Source organism: Mesocricetus auratus, unplaced genomic scaffold, assembly GCF_017639785.1.
Source record: "Mesocricetus auratus isolate SY011 unplaced genomic scaffold, BCM_Maur_2.0 Super-Scaffold_100707, whole genome shotgun sequence".
Taxonomy (NCBI): Eukaryota; Metazoa; Chordata; class Mammalia; order Rodentia; family Cricetidae; genus Mesocricetus; species Mesocricetus auratus.
The window spans coordinates 2,408,408-2,432,419 of NW_024429269.1; the positions used below are offsets into that span (position 1 = coordinate 2,408,408).

Consider the following 24,012-nt stretch of genomic DNA (forward strand, 5'->3'; position numbering starts at 1 on the left):
ATGTTAGTGTTTTTCACAATGTCAGAACACAGTGGTAATAATAAAGTCACAAGGAACATCAATTTGATTGGCAGAGATGTTCTTTTTCTTACTAATTCTCAGGTAATTCTCAGGTAGCAAATGTATCTGTATCTATAAACACACATGTATTTAGTCTAAGTTGTGGCTGTGGAGGGCTAAAGAGACCCCAATAGAGCCCTAGGAGTCTCAAAGAGGCCTGGGATGCTGAAACTGATAGGGATGCTCAGAAAATAGCCTCAGGAATAAGGAAACAAATCAGGCTTCAGGTCTGCGGTTGCTGCTGCCACCAGAGACATAGACCCAGGCTGCAAGGTCAGAGCTGACCTGCAGAAGCAATGTACGCTGGAGGTTGTAGAGGTGACAGGCGGGCTAGGTGAATGCATGTGCAGAAATGCAAGTAGGCCATATCTTGGTGGGTTATCTGCCTATTGTCTAGGACTTGTCAGCCTGTTGGTCCCTTGATGCACGCACTGGATGGCCTGATGACACGTCAGTATGGTTTGTCACCATTTCAATGTTAGGTGTCCACTTCTTTATGGGGTCCAGGGAAGCCGTACCCTTTCTTAGTCTGGTGTGTTCAAAGGGTTCTCAGGTTTGGTTTTATTAATATTAATATTAATACACCATGTGTTCATCTGGTCCCAATCCACTTGGATAAATGTATAAGATGGCAGCACTTCTGCTTTCAGGAGTTATGTCACCAGTGTCTGATGCTCAGCTAGGGACTCACTGTGTTGCTTATATGTCCATCACAGTGAAGCCATCTTCCATCCTCAAAACAGAGCCAGCTGTTACTTGCAAAATGGAGTCACTGAGGACAAGGCACAACCTGAAAAACTATGTCAGACCATATGGAGTAACTACCTTATTTCAAGAAAGGTGAACTGACAAGCTGGAAAGACCCATCCTGAGAAAGAAGGTCTTCCTCTGGTGGGCACCATAACATCACCAGTCCTGGGGTAATTTCAGTTCCTTGGGGGCCACTGTTCCAATAGCCTGATTGTCAAAGAGAGGGGTACCGTGTCTCTCTTTAGAATAGCCTCATTCCTGCTAGGAGGGCTACACGAAGACCCCAAAGCACTAATCTCCCTTCAGAATATGCATGGAGAGAGCATAGCTGTTCTAAGGCTATATGTTCCATTACAGAGCACACATGATATGAGAGTTCATTCTTCTGGGTAAGCAAGTCTAAGAAAGGTCATAACCCCAGTCCTTTGGTGAATGCTGGATCATAGACATTGATTTTCTTGTCAAAGAGTATTTGTAAAAATATTAAGACTCAGCAACTATTTAATAAGCTCTCTCCTACAGGAGGGAATATTCAATAAACCTTGGCCCTCAATCACATGGTGAGGACAACACCCATCAAATTAAGTAATGTACACCAGTTTTGCTGATTTTTATTTCTTTTGATGTACTTTTATTTTTGTTCCAAAAAAGAAATGTATACCATTGATATGACTGGCTTCCATTGGGGAGGGAGTATCAACTATAAGCTCCAGAGCAGAGGCTTTCTGGCTATTGTACCATGCCACTAGACTTAGAAAGATGACACAGCTCATCAAAAGGAGCATTTAGACCTAACCCCAGCTGGAAGAAATTGTGAAAGAGGAAACAGGACAAAGTTGGCTTGAAGTTGGGAGTAGTTTGGCTGAGGGTGTGCAAACTGAGGGTCAAAATCCATCCATCATGACCGAAGACACTGTTCTTCCCTAGTCTGTCTGATAAACTACCATCCAAATTTAAATAAATAGCAGTGTCAGTTAAAATATCTCATGGTTAAGAAACATCTAATAAAGGCAGGTTGGCTGTAGCAAGCTTAGACTTTTGAGTTGTATTAGGTGGGATGGGTACAATCTTTTTGTGGAACAACGTGGAATTTGTGAAGAGTATGTCCTATGCTCCTTGTTCCTTCAAAGAGTCCGTGGGAACTACCCCTGCCCCCAAGATGAGCCAATGAAATGCCTGTTGCTATGCTGATACTTATGTAACCATTAAAACTCTGTAAATATTGTACTCCCTACAAGCCCGGTATGCTCTGCACCCGAGTTGCAGTAGCATCCGCAGGCACCTGTGTACTCAATAAATCACCTCTTGCATTTGCAGCCAGTGGTCTGGCCCCGGTTCTTGGTTTGTTCAGTGCCCGGCGCTTTAATGCCGAGGTCTTTCAGGATTATAGGAGTTCTAGTCAGTTCACTCTGGAGGACGAGAGCCCCAATATGTCTCTGTGACCACAGGGAAGCCTGAGCCCCTGGGGTCCCTTTGGTTCTCCCTGCCAAGACTTTCCAAGATGTGTGGCAGAAAATTTTCTCTCCCTTTTTTTCTATCTTTTTCCCCCTTTCTCTCCCTGTGAGAGGTTCCAAGCAATACATTACTATACTCCAGCTTGTAGAATAATTAAAGGGGATTGTTGTCTTCCCTTTGGTTTATCCCTATAATGTTGCAGAGCTGTAACTCTGAATACTTTGATCCTTTGGATCTTAACAAATATCTCAACTACTGCACAAAAAGCTTCGTCTCAAAGGACTGAGAGGAACCCATGTTGGTTACCACTCTCAGTCTCAATTCCTTGGGTGAGAGGACTGAGTTTCTTAAACCTTCCTATTTCTATTTGAAGGAAACGTTCCTTACCTTCTCCCACGGTCAGGCGTTGAATGTTGCAGTGCCAGCTATGGTGATTTCCCCTGTGGGCTTTACAGCAGGCAGGCAAAAGACAATTAGGGTGAGGTAAGAAGGAAACTCGGCTCAGCTGATTTTATGGTAACCAGCACTTGGCCCAGGACTCCTAGTGTCTGCCCAGATCATTTCACTTTAGCCTCACTTAAGCACAGCACAATTTTGGAAAAACGGTATTCAGATAACAATTAACTCAGTCCCAAGTTCACAGCTATTGAAGACATGTTTACATTGAAGCTCTTTGCAAAGTACACATGGTTCTTGTGGACTGAAAAACAATGAGCAGATAAGGGTCTAGTTAGCATGACTGAGGTAAACACAGTGAGTATAGATGTCGGGATTGACCTGGTCCTAAGATAACACAAGTCACTGAGGCTGTCATAGCACAAGTGACATCACTCATAAGACTGGGTCTTATCGTGTAAAAGCAGTGCTCAAGATTTAGGGGGAAAGGTCTTGGGTAGGTAAAAGCAGAAATTTTGGAGACACAGCAGAGCCTGTCTCATCAGACAGCAAAGTCACTAGACTAAAACGATTATCATTCCTGGTGTTCTAGGAAGAGCAGCTATGCACCTCATTCCCCTGAGAGGCTTCTCCAGCGTTTATGTGTGCACATGGCCTCTGCCCTCCACACAAGAGCATATCAGTTCTCAAGAGATGAGTCCTTGGGCTCCAGGACACAGCCTCACCTTCATGGATAGCTGTCTTAATTTGGAGGGTGGTCTATATTGTGAGGTGTTGCTGTTCTTAGAATCCAAGGTGGCTGGGTGTGATGGTGCACTGCCTTTAATCCTGGCACTGAAGGCAGGTACTTCTCTGAGTTCAAGGCCAGTCTGGTCTACAGAGTGAGCTCTAGGACAGCCAGGGCTACACAGAGAAGTCCTGTCTCAATATTCAAAAACCAATGAAAAACGTTCCATGACCTCAGTAAAGGGGAGACACAATGAAGACAGGTGTAAGGCTCATCCTGTTTTTAGTTACCTTGTGGGCCCAAATGAGGAGTCTGTGAGTTTTAACCAAAACAGCCGTGTTTGCTTCAGCAGGAAAGCGGTTACTGTTTCTGAATGGCCCTAGACTGTCACTCAGCAATCGCCTCTCACAGCCACCATAGGTCAGGGTGAAGCAGGAGGCTGTTTGGGGGGCTCAGTACCAGGGCTGCATGGAGACCTGGCTTTGAAGGGCCCATGAGGTGTACTGTGTCAAAGCCAGCGGCCTAGGCAGCCAGGCTTGTTCTGAGCCTGAGAGCAAGGCTGGTGTCTTTTGGCTCCGAACCCCCAAGGCTGGATTCAGAGCTCAGGCAGTGGGTTTCAGGAGCACAGCAGCTGCTGTTGAATGTTCATTTTTCAGCCTTCCTGGGGGGAGCGCCCAGGCAGGGGGCGGGGCCCAGCTGCTATTTACAGGGATTGCCTGGATCTTGCAGGGGGAGGAGCCTGTCCCGCACTGTTTATGTACCTTGGTTTTAGTGGCTAGACATCCAGTCCCATTCTGCCTGAGGTAACCCAGAGTTCAAGTTGCCTGACCACTGCACCTATTGCCTACGTCTTTGTTCGACTTTCTTTGGGGACGCTTCAAGTCGTCTAACACCGCGGACGGCTGGAACCATGGTAGGAATGGTAGGGTCCCGTGATGCAGCCAGTGGATTAGGCCAGCTGTGAGCCAGATGTGGGAGGGCAAAGCCTGACCAAGGCTGGGGCCATGGGAACTCTTCAAGTGCACTTGGGGGACTGTTGGTGTTTGAAGAGTTATGAGAGTGGACGGTCTAGGTTGGACTCTTCACACCTTCATTGGGCCTCTGCAAACTTGAGGGAGACCCTTTACCTCTCTGAGCCTTGGTTTTTGGCAGCTGAAGGAGGGTTGATATTCTCTATTTGGCGACATTATTGTAAAGATCTAATAAGATATGACACATAGGCCCAGCCTGGCTGGGTATTACAGTGGTGTGCAACAAACGGAATTATGATTCCTAGGCTGGAGGCTAAAAAGACGATATTGCCCCGAGACGCACCCCTTCCCTCTAGGGAAGCCAGACCCCAGCCCTTGCCTCCAGGGCCCCTCTGCCAGCTCTTTGCCTACAGTCCTACTGGTCTGTAGTACTCTAATCTGCTTATCTGTGAGGCCACCAACAATGTGCCTGGAGCAGAGATTGACCTGAGTCCTGGCTTATTAAACTCCGTCCCCTTGGCCTCAGAATGGGCAGAATTCCCATCTGTCTGATCAGGAGGGAATCACAAGATAACATCTGGAAGCCCTGTGTTGGCCGCCAGCTTCAGAGCAGCCGCCATCCCTTGATCTTCCTAAGTGGCCCTGACCCGAGAACCCGAGGAGGCCAAAGAGAGCTGGTGTGGCCATGTCCTCCCCCCTTTGTGATGGGGCATGGGGTTGATGATTTGGCAACATACAGTTAGGACAGAGTGGCTGCTCACCCACTGAGACCTGGCTTTCTTCCTGGTACAGGTTCATGGGTATAAAGGGGTCCAGTTCCAAAACTGGGCGAAGACCTATGGCTGCTGTCCAGAGATGTACTACCAGCCCACCTCAGTGGAGGAGGTCAGAGAGGTGGGTCCATCAACACCACTTGGGCTGCCCAGCCTGCAGCCACAGCCCTGGCCCTAGAACACAGGCACATGTGGGACTTCCTGACCCAAGCCTACCTCAGTCCCTAACTGCTGGCCTAGTTGGGTAAACGCAGAGCTCCTCTTTCTGCTTTCCCCAGCTCCAAGTCTGCCCATCAGCCTGTTGCAATTTGCCATGCCCACCCCAAGCCCGCCTAGTAGTGTGTCAAGGGCAGGCATGTCGGCACTCCCCTCTCAGGCTTCTGCAATGAACTATAAGCACACACTTGTGCACGTGCATGCACACACATGTGTACATGCATATTCATGAACATATATGCATGCAGACCCGTGCATGTGCATACATAGGCCTCTGCATACAACTGCAAATGCACACACTTTTCCATATATCTATGCATAGGCATACATCTATGCGCATGCACACAAATAGGTCTATGCACAGATACCTGGGCAAATGGCGCATTTATGCATATATATGCACTTAGGCCTATGCACTTGCTCATGTAGGCCTGTACGTACATACATACATCTATGCACGTATATGTACCTGGGCTTGTACACATGTACGTATATGCATGAGTGCTTGTGCACGCACAAACGCATGCATAGACTCACATTTACACTCACATGAGGTGACTTTCTAAGAGGAATCAGGGTTACTGGATAAGGACATTAGTGTAGGGACTGAGGACTGCACCCTAAGAGACAAGAAAGGAGCACCAGGAATGGGTGAGAAGCTGGCACTAAAGAAAAGTGGCTTTGACGGAGCTTGGGCAATTAGGGGATGAGGGAGGGAGCCAACAGTGTGCTTCTGGCATAGCTACCCAAGAAGATGGTTTCCAGGATGTGCTAGTCCACATGGCCTTGTGGTACTAACAGGGTGAGGTAGTGTCTCCTTGGAGGGCCAGCAAAACCCAGTGAAAATGAAAATAGGTACATGGCCAAGCAGCTCCAGGCTTGTGGTGTGACACAATGTCTTGCTCAGCCTCAGCCTAAAATGTACCGTGGGAGGATCAGGCGGTATAGTCTGCATTTCTCAGTCGACTTTCAGTTGCCAATGAAGGCTTTGTGATAGATACAGCTTGTAAAACGTGGGTTCCCAGAACGTGTCTGAGCATGGGCACGAGGAGAAAGGAACTGGATTCACTTAAGTCCCATTGGAACCACGTGCTTATCTCCAGACAGTATCTACCTGTGCCAGCCCTGGGATAGGTCACAGTCTGCCACAGTCACCATTCTCTAGAGGCCTTTACTGAAGTGTAGGGGTAGACTAAGTAAGGGTCCTCGAAGCCATGTTGAAGCAGTTGGGTCCTATCCTGTCTCTAGAACATCTTCAGAAGTTTTTGATTGTTGAGGAATGCAGTGGGATTTGCCTTTTAAAAGCTTAGATTGGGGTTGGTTAGAGATCTACTTCAGCTGATAGAGAGCTTGCCTGACATGCATGGAGCCCTGAGTTCAATCCCCAGTGCTGCACATAGCAGCCTGGCTATATATGCCATGATTCTAGCACTAAGGAGGCAGGAAGATCAGGAGTTCAAGGCCAGCGTTGACTACACAGTGAGTTTGAGGCCAGCCTGGGCTATATAGGTCTCAAAAAGAGGGTTCCTCCAATTGTCCCAAGTGGTGACTCTGTAATTCCACCATTAGGGAGGCAGGAAGATCACAAACTAGAGGACAGGCTTGGACCACATAGCAAGATCTTGTCTAGAACCAAAATGGAGAGAAGGTCTGGAGCTGAAGTAGGAGGAATGAGGACCACAGACTAGAAGGACAGTGACTTTCTGTCCCAGCTTGCATCTAAGTCCCTCTGTCTGGCTCTCTGAGCTAGGCAGGGTCCACTAATGCCAAAGGCTCCCCCTGCAACGTCTCCCCAGCCCTGCTGTCTACACTGGCATTGTCTCCACAGGTGCTGACCCTGGCTCGGCAGCAGAACAAGAGAGTAAAGGTGGTGGGTGGTGGCCACTCCCCTTCAGACATCGCCTGCACTGACGGCTTCATGATCCACATGGGCAAGATGAATCGGGTTCTCCAGGTACTGCGGCCCTCGTCTCCTCTCCCTGCTTGTTCCTAAGCTGGATAGCCACAGCCTGTGTCCCAGACTCCACGCGTGAAATCTCTCAGCCTTTTTCTTAGTCCTTAGCCCCTTCCTGCTCTGTGTCATCAGAGTGACACCCTCATGCCTGGCCTTCCCCTAAGCAACTGTCACCTGAGCGCTCCCTGGGCTTGCTCAGGCCGCTTGTCAAGTCTGTCTGGCCCTTTGTGGTCACAGAGAAGATGTCTCCCCAACTTTTGCTATAACTTCCATTCTGCTTCATTCAAAGAAGTGTGGAGAAACAGACTCCCAAAGAGTAGACTCATGCCGGGCAGTGGTGGCGCATGCCTTTAATCCCAGCACTCAAGAGGCAGAGGCAGGTGGATTTCTGTGAGTTTGAGGCCAGCCTGGTCTACAGAGTGAGTTTCAGGACAGCCTCCAAAGCAATACAGAGAAACCCTGTCTGTAAAAAAAAAAAAAAAAAAAAAAAAAAAAAAGAGTAGACTCACAGTGACTGATCCAGAAGAATCTCAAGTGACATTGAACTAGGCTTACAAATAGAGAAAAGATCTGTGACTTGCCTGTGATCACACAGCTAACAACGGCAAAGCTGAACCCAGACTCAGCACCGCCACTAGCTCTCTGTTGGAATACTGTCCCTGCAGTTCAGCCAGCACCCACTTGCCCCTCAGGCACGTGGGACTCCAGGACTGTGTGCTTAGGACTTGTAGTCCTTACCTGCCGGGGCTGGTCAGCTAGCTGAGTTCCACGGGATGCTCCCCCTCCCTGCAGCCAGCTAGCGATGACCTAGGCTTCTCAACTGCAGCTTGCACTGGCGGGCTCTTTCTCTTAGTCATGGCAGTAATTAATTCTGATTGCTAATTCGTGAAGACTGGGCTTCAGCAATTGATTTTCCGAGCTCTGTGCCCTGGGTGGCTGGACGGGCGAGCGAGTGCTTGTAGTTGGGCGGATGTGGACTCTCACCCCAGCTCTGTCACCGACTTCTCTGTTTGCATGACCTTAGATCTTGGTATATATAGGCCCTGTGCTGCCGTTGGCTCTCAGGCTCTCACCCTGACATGGCCAGTGCAGACACCCAGCAGAAAGTCGTGTTTAGACATTTCTCTTCCCTTCCCTTGGCCATTGCCCAGATCTCCAGGGTGAGATTAGCCTGAGACTTTGTCCTCCCAATAGCACAGCCAGGTCCTGTGGCAACAGGCCCTGTCCCAGTTTGCCAGTGTGGACAAGGTGAGGACATGGGTGTGACCATCCTAGCTCAAGAGTCCCTGGGCAAAGCTCTTCACTTCTCTGGCTCTTATTTCCTTCACCTGTGAGAAGAACAGTTGCATAGAACATCCCAGAAGAAGTGAGGCTCAGCAGAGGGTGTTTGCCCAGCATGGGCAAAGGCTCGGGTCCCGTTTACAATACTAAATAAAGAGCTGACTTGGTGACACCAGCATCTGTACAGAACTGAGGCATCTGTAACCCTCCGCTTGGAAGGTGGATGCAAGAGAACTGCACGTTTGAGCCAGCCTGGGCTACCTAGTAAGACTCTGTTTCAAAAAACAAATTTTTCACCCAATGTTCCAGCATTCTTGGGCTCAGTACCTACCCCCTTTTAGATAGAAGAGTGCTCAAGCTGGCCACAGGCTAGGATAGCCATACTCACATTCCAGAGGGGTCTGAGCGGGGAGCAAGGGCCTGTGTGTGGCCTAACCCTCCCGGCCTGTGCTGGCTCTTGCAGGTGGACAAGGAGAAGAAGCAGGTAACAGTGGAAGCTGGGATCCTCCTGACCGACCTCCACCCACAGCTGGACAAGCATGGCCTGGCCATGTCCAAGTAAGGGCCCTCCTCTTGCCCAGGGTGGGCCAGGGCCGCTCTCCCCTCTTTGCTCTGGGCCCCACACTCAAGGATGTGGCAGTGAGACAGTCACTTCTCAGGGTGTACCCCTTTCTCAGAGATCTGCCTTTCCAATTCAGGGTGCCTTTGGTAGTTAGAGGAAAGGGCCTGCTAGACTGCAGGCCTCAAAGGCTAAGGAAAGGGCCTGCTAGGCTGCAGGCCTCAAAGGCTAAGGAAAGGGCCTGCTAGGCTGCAGGCCTCAAAGGCTAAACAGCTAAGCCTCGCTGCAAACCGCTCATCTGCTGGCCATGGAGATCAGGGAACTGAGGCCCAGAAAGATGAGCTGACCACAAGTTGGGCCATCCAAGGTGAAGAGGGGGTTCTCCCCTTTAATCCAAGCACTCAGGAGGCATAGGAAGGCAGATCTCCGTGAGTCTCTGTGGTCTACAGAGCAAGTTCCAAGACAGCCTCCAAAGCAATACAGAGAAACCCTGTCTGGAAAAGAGGGCCTTCGGTCCTAGGGAGCATGTACTTCACCTGGGGCTCCCATTGTCCTGAGAAGTCTGACTGATTTCTGTCCCTCTTGCTCTACCTGCTGAGCCCAGTCTAGGAGCAGTGTCTGATGTGACAATTGCTGGCGTCATTGGATCTGGAACACATAACACAGGGATCAAGCATGGCATCCTGGCCACCCAGGTGAGTCTCCTGTGTCCACGGCAGGTTAGAGCTATCTCTGCATGGGCCTGAGACACCTGACAGTGCCCCCAGAAACACAACTTCCTGCCCTCAACCTCATCAGGCCTGAAGGAGCCCCTGGCTTGTCAGTGCTCTAGCCATCCCAAGGGACACTCTCATCCCAACCCTGCATCCTCATAGGCAGCACAGAACAAGGGGTACCAACTCCATTGGAAGTTATAAACAGGAACCAGGCAGGGGATGGGGCTACCGCAGGGCAGTAGTGGAGGTAGGGTCTGGGGAAGGCGTAGGGGTAACTTGTGTCAGAGTCTGCCTGTCCTTCATTTTAAAAAACAAACACGTGTTAATCCATCACACCCTGTCCACACTGGGGAGGGTCCCTAGCTGCTGGGTACATTGCTGTCAAAATCCTCAGCTAAAATGAAGATAGTCCAACCCACAGGGAGAGAACAAAAAATGAAGATCAGGAAGCAGCAATTCAGAGGTACCTGCCTCGGGAGCAGCCTTTCTGAAGCCAAGCACCTTCAATTCCACACTGTCGACTTGGATTTCTCCATGGCCATTGCCATCTCAAAGCTGGGCTCACTAGCCAAGGGGCCCAGTGGTAACTGGGGATATAGGCACTGCTCCCAAGATAGGAGCCCTGTTCTTTTCACTATCTAGGACAGATGTTAAGATGGTCAATGTCTGCTGCTACACACTGATAATCAGGGTGTAAAATTAACCTACAATGGCCACTCAAAAATGCACATAGAATTCATCGATTACTTTTCTTTGGAAGCCCCACTGAGCTGGCCTGGAATCAAAGGGGAGGACTTGTTCTGTGTTACAGTCAGGCTGTTGGCAACTAGATTGGTCATTTTTGGTACTATAACAAAATGTCTGAGGAAAATCAGCTTCAAGACGGAGAAGTATATTTTTTTTAAGATTTATTTTTTTTTATTACAAACACAACACCCTGCCTCCATGTACATCTACACACCAGAAGAGGGCACCAGATCTCATTACAGATGGTTGTGAGCCACCATGTGGTTGCTGGGAATTGAACTCATGACCTCTGGAAGAGCAGTCAGTGCTCTTAACCTCTGAGCCATCTCTCCAGCCCCGGAGAAGTATATTTTTGCTCAATGGTTTTGAAGGAAAAGCATGACCCAGGAAAGTTAGCTACCACACAGCAGCCAGAATGGGAGACAGCAAAAGGGGTCAGCGACAGGAGAGGCCCTTCCAGGGCACTCCCCTCAGTAATGTACTTCTTCCGGTTAGACCCCAAGTCTTCATTTTTCACAACCTCCATCAAATTAGTCAACCCGTGGATCACTGAGGTTAGATCTGTCAGGAGTTAATGGCTTCCCCTATACCCATCAGCTGGCAACCAAGACGCTAATACATGTAACTTTGGGGAGCATTTCAGATTCAAGTAAAGCTACAGAGGCCAGGAGACAGGGTGAACAGCTCTGGCATCTCATCGGCTTACAGCAGGAGGCTGCTCACAGGCTTCCCGCTTGATCTCCTACCTTCCCAGGCAGTTAGGGCTAGCATCAGGCGAGGTCACAGCAGTTACTGCAAAGCCCTACCCTTCGCAGGCCTTTAGATGCTTACGAAGCATCTCACAGGCACACTATTTTCAAGGCTCTGAATCTTCAACAGCGTCCAGCTTCTGTAACGAATACCGAGATGCCCCTCCCACCACAGCTGGCCACAGTGTCCCATTTCTGTCAGTTCCTCCTCTCTGCTCTCTGGTCACTGTTAATTAGGATTAGTTCAGCTGTGGCTGTCCTCTCCCTGAGCAGCCAACCACAACTGCACACATCAGAAGCTATTTCCATCCAAATTAGCAGGTAGCAGAGTGCAGAGAGAGAGAGAGAGAGCCCTTCTGGAAGTGGGGGCCTTGGGAACCTCCATCAGTTTGCAACCAAATGCCTCAATACTCACAGAGACCCAAACTTTCTGGTGAGGTGAGGCTAAGCAGGAGAATGCATTTCCTCAGGAGAAAGAGTCCTCTATTGAAGAGGAAGACTCCACATGCTTGGACAAGGCTGTTGGGATCCCAATCCACTGTCCCATCTCAGGGCACATATGTGTTCACTTGGCCTTGTCAAGCATCTCTCCTGGGAGCCTGTGTCCCCAGAGCATCTCTAAGCTGCGGAGGCTAGCTGCTCCTTGTCCAAGGCCACAGAATGATGGAGGACAAGCCAAGCCAGCAGGGTCCCATGTGATATCACATGATGATGGGCTCCACTCTACTGAGAACTGAGCGCTAATACCAGATGCAGCATTCCTCACCCGTCCCCCCCCCCATTCCCAGAATCCCCTCTCACATATTAACAATGGACCTGGCTAGGAAGTTGTGTGACTGACCATGGTAGCCCCTGGGAGCAGGAGCTACCTGGCCTCTGTTGTGAGGACAAGCCAGAAAGTGGGGTGATGATTCTGAGCGGGGATATTAAGTGTGACACCTCTCCCACTGCCAGGTGGTGGCCCTGACCCTGATGACGGCTGATGGGGCAGTTCTGGAATGCTCTGAGTCAAGCAACGCAGATGTGTTCCAGGCTGCACGGGTGCACCTAGGCTGTCTGGGCGTCATCCTCACCGTGACCCTGCAGTGCGTGTCACAGTTCCAGCTGCAGGAGACGTCCTTTCCTTCCACCCTCAAGGAGGTACTAGTCTGCCCACCCTCAGAAAGCAGATGGAGGTCCTGACCAGGGGTTCCACCCTCAGGACCTTTGGTGCGCTCAAGGAGGTGTGGGGGGGTGTCTCACTTCACCACACTTTTCTTTCTTGGCCCAAGAGAGACTGTGGTCAGAACCCTGATGGGCTTTAAGACCCAGAAGAACCTCAGGCATTACTGACATGTGGCTGTGGAAGGGGTTTGGGTAGAGAGCCGCCCCAGGAAAATGTGGACTGGTTGTTCTTAAGGGCATTGACTCCCACCTGTCCTATGGAGGACATGCCAGGACTCTCTTACCATGGAAGGCACCACAGGCTTAGATCTGGGCCCGGTCTCTACATGGTCATATTGTAAGGAAAAGAGGTTAGGGATTCGGTACAGGAATCTAATAGACACAGTTCAGCCAGTGGTAGAGAGCTTCATCACCCTAGGAAATTGATCAATATGAGGGTCCATTACACCCCAAAAGTGGGCTTTTGTGAAAGAAAGGGGCCTTTGAAGACAGAACATTTGGCTGATGGGAGCATACAGAGGGGTTAGCTAGACAGGAATGAAGATGGTGAGGAGAGGGTAGGGTTCCCAAAGCAATAGGTAATGGGTGTCCACAGAATGCTTTAGGGGGTCAGATCAATATCCAGGTCAACCAATCCCAGGAGGCCATTGCTGACCTCTGTGAGGACAGCTGCAGAGGAGTCTTCCAGGCTAAGGAGAGAAGGACTATCACAGGCCAGAAAGGGAAGGGCAGCTAGGACCATGTTCCATCAGAAAGAGGTTGTAATCTGGCATGCTGCATTGTTGAATCTTTTGTCCTGCCTCCAAGTCCAGCTAGAATGTACTGATGCTTAATCTGGAGATTTTGATAAAGTACTCATTCTTCCTTGTAGAGGATGAGCATCAGCCCCCATGTTTCCATTACTCTACCAGAGCTGGGCAAATGGACGTCTCCTACCACCTGTTTGTCTTGTTTCCTTTGACCTAATTCAGCAGCACTAAAACAATTACAGACAAATCTTGGGTCTATTAGAGTTTCATCTTAGGCTGCCTCTCCCACTTCAACATGCACATAAGCCCACACATGTGCATATGCACACTCATGCACACACACGGACAATTGCATGTATAATGTACTCTCATACCTGCATGATCACATGAAAGCATAAATATACACATGCATACTCATATGAAAAAAATTATGAACTTGGATGGGAAAGAGCTCTCTTTGTAATGGGTGAGACCAGGCATCCAGCAGCCTCTCACTCAGTGTCATAAAGGACACTGTTGCCTGTGAATCATAGAGCCACTCAAAGAGGAAAGATTAGTGGATACGCCTCTCAAGATCCAGAGTCTACAAAATAGTGCCATTACATTTGCTGCTGGGATCCTAGAGCTCAATCCAGACAACCCATTCCAAGACCAGGACTCTTCCTCAACCCACAGCCAAAACCTATCTATAGTCTGGGTTCTAAATTTGTCCTGCATCTGCCTGCTGGGTTCCATGGAGACATTATTCATGCTGTGATAGTATCTCAAACTAGGCAGTAATGAGTGGTATTAGGATCTGCTGTGTGTAAGAGATGAGATGATGAAAATGATGGTGACAGGCATGAGGACGATAGTGATGGCGATGATGAAGGCAAAGATGATGGTGGTGGTGATGATGATGATAGTGATGGTAATGAAGTTAAACATAATGATGGTGAGGAAGATGGTGATGATGACAGTGACAGCAATCAGCATAGAAGCTGTAATACTAGATGCAGGGTTTGAGGCATATGAAGTGACTCCCTTGTGCCTGGTACTGCTTTAAGTACTTTCTGCCATATTGTGTCATTTAATCATTATAACAACCCCATTTGCTACTCACATTGACCCCAGTTTATACATACCACTAATAATTCCTTAAGCTAGGGTAAGATGTCATTTATCACCTCTAAGCTACTTGGGTAAGTCAAAGTGTATGTGAGTGATTTTAACATCCAGCATATATTTTTTTTATAAAGGAAACCTTCTGGCTTTCTTTTTTAAAAGATTGATTTATTTATTATTTATAGTGTTCTACCTGCATGTATGCCTGTAGGCCATAAGAGGGCACCAGATCTCTTTTTTTTGTTGTTTGTTTTTTTATTTTTTCGAGACAGGGTTTCTCTATGGCTTTGGAGGCTGTCCTGGAACTCACTTTGTAGACCAGGCTGGCCTCGAACTCACAGAGATCCGCCTGCCTCTGCCTCCCGAGTGCTGGGATTAAAGGCGTGCGCCACCAACACCCGGCTCACCAGATCTCTTTATAGATGGTTGTGAGCTATCATGTGGTTGCTGAGAATTGAACGCAGGACCTCTGAAAGAGCAGCCAGTGCTCTTAACTGCTGAGCCATGTCTCCAGCCCAACATCCAGCATATTTAAGACCTATACCAAGCTGTTTGGTAATATTAAAACAACTCCAGTATTTTCTTCTATTCAAAATAAACTAGAACACACCTAGGTCTTGACTTGGCTTTACTGACTTCTTCCTGTGACTAACAGCCTCTCCCTGGACTAGTTTCTTTTTCATAATGGTCAAGAATGTGTGGCGGACACATCTTAAAGGAGGAAGGGTTTCTTTTAGCTCACAGTTTCAGGGCATTTTGCCCATCACGGCAGGGAGAGCACAGCAGGAAGCAGAGGAAGAGGGTACCAGAGTTATACCCTACCTCTGACCCATTGCTTTCCCATAATGCCTTCATATTATGAGCCCATCAAGAGCTTGGGTTGACCAGGTGGTGGTGGCAGCAGCTCACACCCTTAATCCCAGGACAAAGGTGGCAGAGGCAGACAGAACTCTGTGAGTTTGAGGTCAGCCTGGTCTACAAGGCAAATTATAGGACAGCCAGGACTGTTAACTCAGAGAAACCCTGTCTCAAAAAGCTAAAGAATAGAAAAGAGCCTGACTCGGTTGATTTGGCCAGAGCCTGCATGATCTAATCATCTCTGGAGACACTCCCACAGACCCATCCAGGTGAGCTTCACTAATCTAGATGTTTCTCAGTCAAATCAAATTGACAGTCAAGATCATCTAGCCTGCTTCCCTCTTGTACCAGGTGCTGGACAACCTGGACAGCCACCTCAAGAAGTCAGAATACTTCCGCTTCCACTGGTTTCCTCACAGTGAGAATGTCAACATCATCTACCAAGACCACACCAATAAGGTAACTGCGGGTCAGGCCCAACCTTTCCCAGCATCCTGGAGCAGGGGGCTGCTGGTCACTATCGTACACACACACACTCCATCTTCACACACCCACAGCCTGCACACCCTCCCCATCCCAGAGCACTTGACCTTTGTCCTGATGGCCAAGGAAATGGGATTGCCATTGAACACGAAGAGAGGAAGAGACAGAGGTGAAGGTGGGAAGGAAGGTGGATGAATTGGGGTCCAGTGCCTCAAAGGGAAAACCTAGATGTGGGGGAGAGACACAGGGAAAAGAAGTGCACACAGGAGAAGGCAGGATGGATGGATCTGAGTGTCAGACAGCTGGACTGGACCACACAGCATCCTTCATGCACTCCTGTAACACCTCCACTTCATTGAAGAGACAAAATTTTGTCTGCTGTTCTCACAGCCTTGCAAATAAGGGGCTTCTCAGCAGAAGGAAACAAATGTAGCAGGCTTTCTTTTGGGCCACCAACCAGCCCCCAAATCACGACTCAGAGACTAATATTAGTTATGAATGCTCAGCCTTAGCTTACGCTTGACCCACTAGCTCTTATAACTTCAATTAAGCTGTTTCTCTTCATCTATATTTTGCCTCGGCTTTTTACCTTTCTTTCATTCTGTATGTCTTACTCCATGCCTGGGCAACTCGCTCTCTTTCTCCCTCATTCTCTCCTTCTTCATTTGAGCCTAGATTCCTGCTTCTACTTATTCTTTCTGATGACCACCCCACCTATTCTTCTACTGCCTAGATATTGGCTGTTCAGCTTTTTATTAGACCAATCAGGTGCCTTAGGCAGGCAAGGTAAAACAGAAACACATCTTTATATGATGTAACAAATGCAGCATAAACAAATGTAACACATTTTATATAGTTAAAGTAATATTGTATTCCACAACAAAGCCATCACTTACCAGCTAAGGTGTTGGCTTTGTTGATAAAATGTTTGCCATGCAAGCATGAGGACCCATGTTTGATCCCCAGCATCCAGAAAAAAACAAATAAATAAAAAGAAGCTAGAGGGTGGTAGCACACAGCTGTTATCCCAGCTCTGGGGAAGTGGAGACAGGAGGAATCCTGGGTCTGGCTGCTCAGTCAGTCTAGCTACTTGGCAAGCTCCAGGTTCAGTGCGAGATTGCCTAAAAAATTAAGATGGAAAGACTAAAGAAAACATTCAGTATTGACCTTTGACCTCCACATGTGCATAGGTGCATATATAAACACGCATGCAAGGTTTAAAAAGCCATAATCTAAAAATGAATGCCAGTGGTATCCCAAGTCCTACTGTGTAGAGGGGGCAGTGTAGGATTTGTAAAGGGTGGCTGATGAACACCTGGATCATGGGCTCTCAAGGGGGGAGGGACAGGTGGTATATTTGTCTTATGAAAAATAAATGCAGGCCAGGGAAGATAGCTCACTTGGAAAAGACATTTGCTGCCAAGCCTGCTGGCCTGAGTTAATTCCTGAGACCCACTTGGTGGAAATTAGCTCTCCATGGAGAAATAAGGCTTCCAGTTGTCCTGCTGGGTGGGTCATCTCACTTTCCTCCCTCCTTCTCAACAGAAAGTCCTCCTGGGACATGTCTTCTGTAATTGGTTGTTTTTTACCCTTTTTATTCTTTGCTCTTTTGGGAGGCCCACCACTCAGCTCCCAAATAACTTATTCTTTCTTATGAATGCTCACCAGCCTTAGCTTGGCTTGTTTCTAGCTGGTTTTTCTTATCCTGTCTACCTTTTGCCTCTGGGCATTTTCCTTTTCTTACTTCCTTTCGCTCTTATTCTGTGCCTGGCTGGGTGGCTGGCCCCTTGTGTCCTCTCTCTTTCTTTTTCTTGTTCCTTTCTCTTTTCTTCCCAAATTTCTCCTCCTATTTATTCTGTCTTCCTGCCAGCCCCATTTATCCTTTCTCCTGCCTATCTATTCAGCTCCTTATTAGGCCAATCAGTTGTTTTAGACAGCAAAGTAACAGTTTCCCAGAGTTAAACAAATCCAACACAAAAGACTACAACACATCTTCGCATCATTAAACACGTATTCCATAGCATAAATGAATGTAACACATCTTAACATAACATTCCACAGCAGTCTTCTAATGGAACATCGTAATAAAGAAGTCAGAAAGAAGTTGAGTTCCTGGTGCCTAACTCATAATACCTTATCCCTCCCAGGCCCCCTCCTCTGCATCTAATTGGTTTTGGGACTATGCCATTGGGTTCTACCTATTGGAGTTCTTGCTCTGGATCAGGTAGGAATGCCATGGGGCCTCTGTCCCATCTTCTGTATGCTGTGGAGGATGCATTCAATCAAAAGAGGCCCTGCCTTTACACCTGCAAACTGGGTCAGCCTCCTGGGTTCAGAGCGGTGGTTTCAGCTCTGGCTGCACATTGGAATCACCTGGAGAGCTTCGGGTGCATTCTAAGGGCAATGAAAGTCATTACAAGGATTTGAAGGAGAATAAGGCACCCTGGGGGCTGTGAGCCAGTGGACCAGGAAAGGCAGGAGGAAATAAGATGGGAGGAAGAGAGGGATGAGTCTATTTGAGCAGTGCCTGTAACAAGTCAGTGGGGGTAGAGGTGGGAAAGGCGGCAGATGGGCAATTTGGTGGATGGGTAGATGGGCGTTTTGGTTGATGGGTGGGCAGATTCTAAATGTCAGTCAGTTTTTTGTTGCTATGACAACACCCCTGGGAAAGTCATCCTAAAGGAAGGGAGATTTATTTTGGCTCATGAGTTCAGAGGGTCCAGTCCATGGACATTGACGACACTACTGTGGGACTAAGGCAGAGACTCACAATGGTGAGGGCATAGTAGTGACCACCACACAGCAGGCAGGATGCAGAGAAAGGAAAGGTCTGTGGGTAGACACACAGTCAGAGACACACTCTTAGTGACCTATTCCTCCAACCGAGCCCCACCATCTGATAGTCCTCACAACTGTGAAATCACCGGCGTGTCAACCCACTGATAAAGGTAGCACCCACCTCGTGATCTAATTACCTCTTGAAAGCACCACCAGCCAAAGAGCAAGTCTCTGTGTGTGTGAGAGAGAGACAGAGAGAGACAGAGAGAGAGAGAGAGAGAGAGAGAGAGAGAGAGAGAGAGAGAGAGAGAGAGAGAGAGAGAGAGAGAGAGAGAGAGAGAGTCTTAAACAATGGCATGTGAGTCAGGATTGGTGACACATGTCTTTAATCCTAGCACTCAGGAGCAGAGGCAGGCAGATCTCTGTGAGTTCGGGGCCAGCCTGGTCTACAGAGTTCCAGGACAGCCTCCAAAACAATACAGAGAAACCCTGTCTTGAAAAAAAATAGCGTGTGAACTTTCTAGAGCCAAAAGCTAGGAGGCAATTGTGTCTTGGCCCAAGAAGTACTGAGCTTCCTGGGCGTTGGTGGCGCACGCCTTTAATCCCAGCACTCGGGAGGCAGAGGCAGGCGGATCTCTGTGAGTTCGAGACCAGCCTGGTCTACAATAGCTAGTTCCAGGACAGCCTCCAAAGCCACAGAGAAACCCTGCCTCGAAAAACCAAAAAAAAAAAAAAAAAAAAAAAAAAGAAGCACTGAGCCTCTTTGTACAGTTCCCCAGGGAACTCCTAGCATTGTGTCTAGGGACAAGAGTCTAAGCCAAGACCCTCTCCCAGGACACTTCCCCTTTTAGCAGTTAACTCTTGGCAGCATTGAATCAAGGCTCCCAGGGTGTAGAAGGAGAGTGAATAGCACATTCTTTTTTTTGTTTTTTGTTTTTTGGTTTTTTTTGGTTTTACAAGACAGGGTTTCTCTGTATTGTTTTGGAGGCTGTTGGTCCAGCCCGGCCTTGAACTCACAGAGACCCGCCTGCCTCTGCCCCCCGAGTGCAGGGATTAAAGGCGTGCGCCACCACATTCTTTATGGAGCTAATGCTGGCAGGCACCCGCCGAAATTAAAACTTCACTCCACCTTGCCTTAGCTTTGAGACATGGACATTTGTCACTGTGTGGTACTAACTTACAAGACACTGCACGCAGTCTTGTTTGTTTGTTTTTGTTTTTTCAAGATGGGGTTTCTCTGTAGCTTTGGAGCCTGTCTGAAGCTCGCTCTGTAGACCAGACTGGCCTCGAGCTCACAGAGATCTGCCTGACTCTCTGCCTCTTGAGTGCTGGGATTAAAGGTGTGCACTACCACAGCCCAGCAACACTGCACAGTCTTTAAGGGCTGGCGGGAGGAAAAAGGTGAGGTAAAGTGACCGCTGTCCCTACCCAGACCAACACCGTGCTGGCCCTGCCAGGATCCAACAAGACCACTAGGAGAGTAGGAGTGAAGAGTGAGGGTCTGGTGTGAAAAGAACTCAGCCCACAGCTGACACACAGCAATGGCTGGCCCCGCCCCCTCTGCCTGTCCCCTGTCTGCAGCACCTACCTGCCATGCCTCGTGGGCTGGATCAACCGCTTCTTCTTCTGGCTGCTGTTCAGCCACAAGAAGGAGAGCAGCAACCTCAGCCACAAGATCTTCACCTACGAATGTCGCTTCAAGCAGCATGTCCAAGACTGGGCCATCCCCAGGTAGCGCACTCCCCCAGGCCTGCCGTGAAAAACGGGTCCCTCTAGAGCTGGGAGTCCCCAATGCCACGAGCACCCCGGGCTGAGGTTCCCTGGGAGCCATTTATTGAACCACGTAGGAGGATTGGGTAGCCTCTTCTTACTCCAAGGTCTCTCCTGGGCTGAGGGCAGGGAGAAGACCAAGGAGGCTCTACTGGAGCTGAAGGCCATGCTGGAGGCTCACCCCAATGTGGTAGCCCACTTCCCTGTGGAGGTGCGCTTCACCCGAGGTGATGAAATCCTGATGAGCCCCTGCTTCCAGAGGGACAGTTGCTACGTGAACATCATCATATACAGGTGACAGCTCGCTGCAGGGTGTGGGGTGTAGGGAACTGTCCCCTCGTGTAAAGGGATTCCGCTCCTTTTCTCAATTTTCTCCTGTCTCTGAGGCCACCTTCTCGACTGGGAGGTGACACTGATCCTAGCAGCTAGAAATGGCACCTCATTCCTTTGAGTTCTAATATTACTCCCTCCCTGTAGAGTCTCGTGACATGTACCACTTATAGGCTGTGCCTGGTCTCTATATTCTAACATCAACAGTGAGTTAACCTTTTTTTTTTTTTTTTGGTTTTTTCGAGACAGGGTTTTCTCTGTGGCTTTGGAGGCTGTCCTGGAACTCGCTTGGTAGTCCAGGCTGGTCTCGAACTCACAGAGATCCACCTGCCTCTGCCTCCCGAGTGCTGGGATTAAAGGCGTGCGCCACCAATGCCCTGCTACAGTGAGTTAATTTTAATGAGGAATATTTACCATTTACGAGGACTTTATAATGGAACAAGCAATATATCCTAGCTCAGGTGCCCAAGCCAGTCAGATTTCTGCTGGCCTGGGAGCCATGCTATCTATATTTGAGAGCAGTTCTGGAACTGGTTTCAGTTCAGGGGGAGAGATACTAACCTGATGTTAGGATGTATCTGTCAACCCCAGGGATTTCAAAGCATTGGCCAAAGTACTATGCGTGTATGTGATATGTGGGAGTATTGTATGTGACTAGTATGTGTGGGCACTGCAAAAAGATCATGCGAATTATGTGTGTATATAATACGTGTGAATCCCAGCTGTGTAACTATTGTGTATGTTGTATTTAAGTATCGTGTACAAGCATTTATAGGCAAGAATTGGTGTTATTTGTATATTGTGTGGATAATGCATGTATGTGTGTATTGTGTGACAGTCAGGAGTTGCTTTCAAAGAGGATGTATTCTGACAAACACGCCGTTCACAATTTTGTCACAATGAATGTCAGCCTGTGAAAACCTATATGGCATGCCCTTCTGCATACCTCTGCTAGGCTGCTTGTCTGTGCAATACACTGTCTGTTTTACACTATTGTAACTAACCTGTGTAAAGCAATACCAACACACTGTGTCTGTTTTATACTATTGTAACTAACCAGGACAAGAGAAACTTTTTAAGCTCCGTTACTTTAGGGTCTGGGGCCAATATTAAACTCACAGTAATGTCTAGCCACCAACTGATAAATACACAAGGGGACAAAGTCTTGGGGATCCCCGGGGGATGTGCCATGAGCAGAAGGCCTCAGGTGCCTGTCCTGGCTGTGCTGTCCTGCAGGAAGAGCCATCCTGATCTCCAGTCACCTGGCAGATTAGGGCAGGTCACAGGGAATGCACCTGAGGCAGTGGTGGGACACATCATGAGACAGGGATGCCTGGATAATCATCTTCTTCCTCTCTTCCCTAGGCCCTATGGCAAGGATGTGCCTCGGCTGGACTACTGGCTGGCTTATGAGACCATCATGAAGAAGTTTGGAGGCAGACCCCACTGGGCAAAGGTAACTTTCCAGTTCACCCATAGCCGTGGGCCTCCTCTCCATTACTCTGAGGAACCTAACCCCTAGTAAAAGGTACTGTGCCTCTCCTGTGCTCCAGCTCCAGAAGCCCAGATGTTGCTGGGCCCTTGGGGGGTCTTCATAGCAACTTCCTTCACTTTATCGGATTTTCCTGTGGAGCTTGTGAGCAGGCTAAGGCAGGCATCTTTGTGTCTATTTAACAGATAGGAAAGTGAAGCCGGGCGTTGGTGGCTCACGCCTTTAATCCCAGCACTCGGGAGGCAGAGGCAGGTGGAGTCTCTGTGAGTTCGAGGCCATCCTGGTCTACAAGAGCTAGTTCCAGGACAGTCCCCAAAGCCACAGAGAAACCCTGTCTGGAAAAACCAAAAAAATAAAAATAAAACAGATAGGAAAGTAGAATGTTTGTGTGGTGGTGGGCTCAGTGCCAGGCCCTCCATGGTATTATGGGATGAGGATACAGTGATGAATTCTAAACTCCTTCAGCTTTAATTTCCAGATCCCTTTCTGTTGGGGAGTCTGTAGTGTGTGTAGAAGGTGGGGGAGTAGTGTCGTAATGCAGGTTCAGGGACTCTGGGTGGTGGCCTGCAGCTTGGCCTGCCACCTCTGTAAAGACAAAGCCTGCTGCATCCGGTTGCTTCCACAGGCCCACAATTGCACCAGGAAGGACTTTGAGAAGATGTACCCCGCCTTTAAAAAGTTCTGTAACATTCGTGAGAAGCTGGACCCCACTGGGATGTTCTTGAACTCATATCTGGAGAAGGTGTTCTACTAAATAAAGCAGGACTGGCGGCAACCACCCCCACCCCTCATGCCCTGAAGTCTTTGGGGGATGGAACGCTGTCCCACAGGCACAATGGGGGCTGACCTCCACTCCTGACCATACAGGAGGCCTGGGCTCTGGGCGGGGCCTCTCTGCTCCCTTTTCCACCATCTTCAAAGCACCCCGGGCAAGAGGTGGCCTCTCACTCAAATTCCTGTTTTCATTCCCATGAGTCCCACACACACTACAATCGTCCAGACTGGGGATTTGGACATGCCTAGACTCCGCCAGTCAGCCAGGTGCAGTGAGGCTCCCAAGGCCTGCGGTTCTCCAGATCTCTTCAGAAGGGATCCCTTGGCAAGAGTTTCAGCACAGAGGTGGCATGGAGTATGCTCTGCTTTCTTTTCTCTTTAAAAGTTCTTCGGATGCCCAGAGACTGTTGGTCCTGGGCAAGTCCTCTTCCAGATAGGTCCCCTTGGCCTGACTGGCGTGGCCTGGCTCTCACCTCTTTCAGGAGGTGTTCAGAGTGGAATTCACCTCATCTGTGTGTCTCTCCCATCACCTTAGAGACAGGTCTTAGGAGCAGGGTCTCACCCTGTACCTGGCTTTCCCTGGGTACTGTTCTCACCTTCTTCACAAATGTGATTTCAGTTTGCTCTGGGGTGTTACTTGGAGAACCAAGATGCTCCAGCTACTTTGCAAAAATTAAAAGACTCTGAAGATACTTTTCTGCCCCTGAGACATTTGTATTTTAATCCTACCTCATAAAGAGTTAAAATACAAAATGTACTTACCAACAGAACCACCAGATCAGCAAAGGGGCAAAGGACATGGTTAGATATTTTTCTGTAGCAGATACACAAAGACCACCGAACAAGGAAAAAGATCAACATCATTTTTTTTGTTGGGGGGGTTGGGGGAAGGATTTCAAGGCAGGGGTTCTCTGTGACTTTGGAGGCTGTCCTGGAACTAGTTCTTGTAGACCAGGCTGGTCTCGAACTCACAGACATCGGCCTGCCTCTGCTTCCCTAGTGCTGGGATTAAAGGTGTGCACCACCACTGCCCAGCTCAACACCTTTGTTTTAAAAAAGTGCAAATGAAGGCACAGTGACGTGACACTCTTAGTATCAACAATAGCAAATATTTTAATGTAGAGTTTACTTAAAATATTATAGTTTTTGAATTTTT

General features: G+C 48.6%; 1 protein-coding gene across 1 annotated transcript; it reads left to right on the plus strand.

Moving 5' to 3' along the window:
* The first annotated feature begins 4,167 nt into the window (after window positions 1–4,167).
* LOC101831585 (L-gulonolactone oxidase) lies at window positions 4,168–23,548 on the plus strand. Its single transcript, XM_013117283.3, has 12 exons — window positions 4,168–4,301; window positions 5,152–5,253; window positions 7,177–7,302; window positions 9,047–9,141; window positions 9,747–9,837; window positions 12,309–12,494; window positions 15,581–15,688; window positions 17,860–17,936; window positions 20,072–20,221; window positions 20,390–20,554; window positions 21,956–22,046; window positions 22,708–23,548. Exons 1-12 carry the CDS (start codon window positions 4,299–4,301, stop codon window positions 22,834–22,836), a joined length of 1,323 nt encoding a protein of 440 aa, XP_012972737.1. The 5' UTR covers window positions 4,168–4,298; the 3' UTR covers window positions 22,837–23,548.
* Window positions 23,549–24,012: the final 464 nt, after the last annotated feature.

What these genes read in the sequence shown, in the direction of transcription:
- LOC101831585 (XM_013117283.3), top strand. An exon ending in ATGGCATCCTGGCCACCCAG is followed by an intron (nt 9,838 to 12,308) that starts GTGAGTCTCCTG and finishes TCCCACTGCCAG; the next exon opens with GTGGTGGCCCTGACCCTGAT. An exon ending in GAGTTCTTGCTCTGGATCAG is followed by an intron (nt 17,937 to 20,071) that starts GTAGGAATGCCA and finishes CCCTGTCTGCAG; the next exon opens with CACCTACCTGCCATGCCTCG.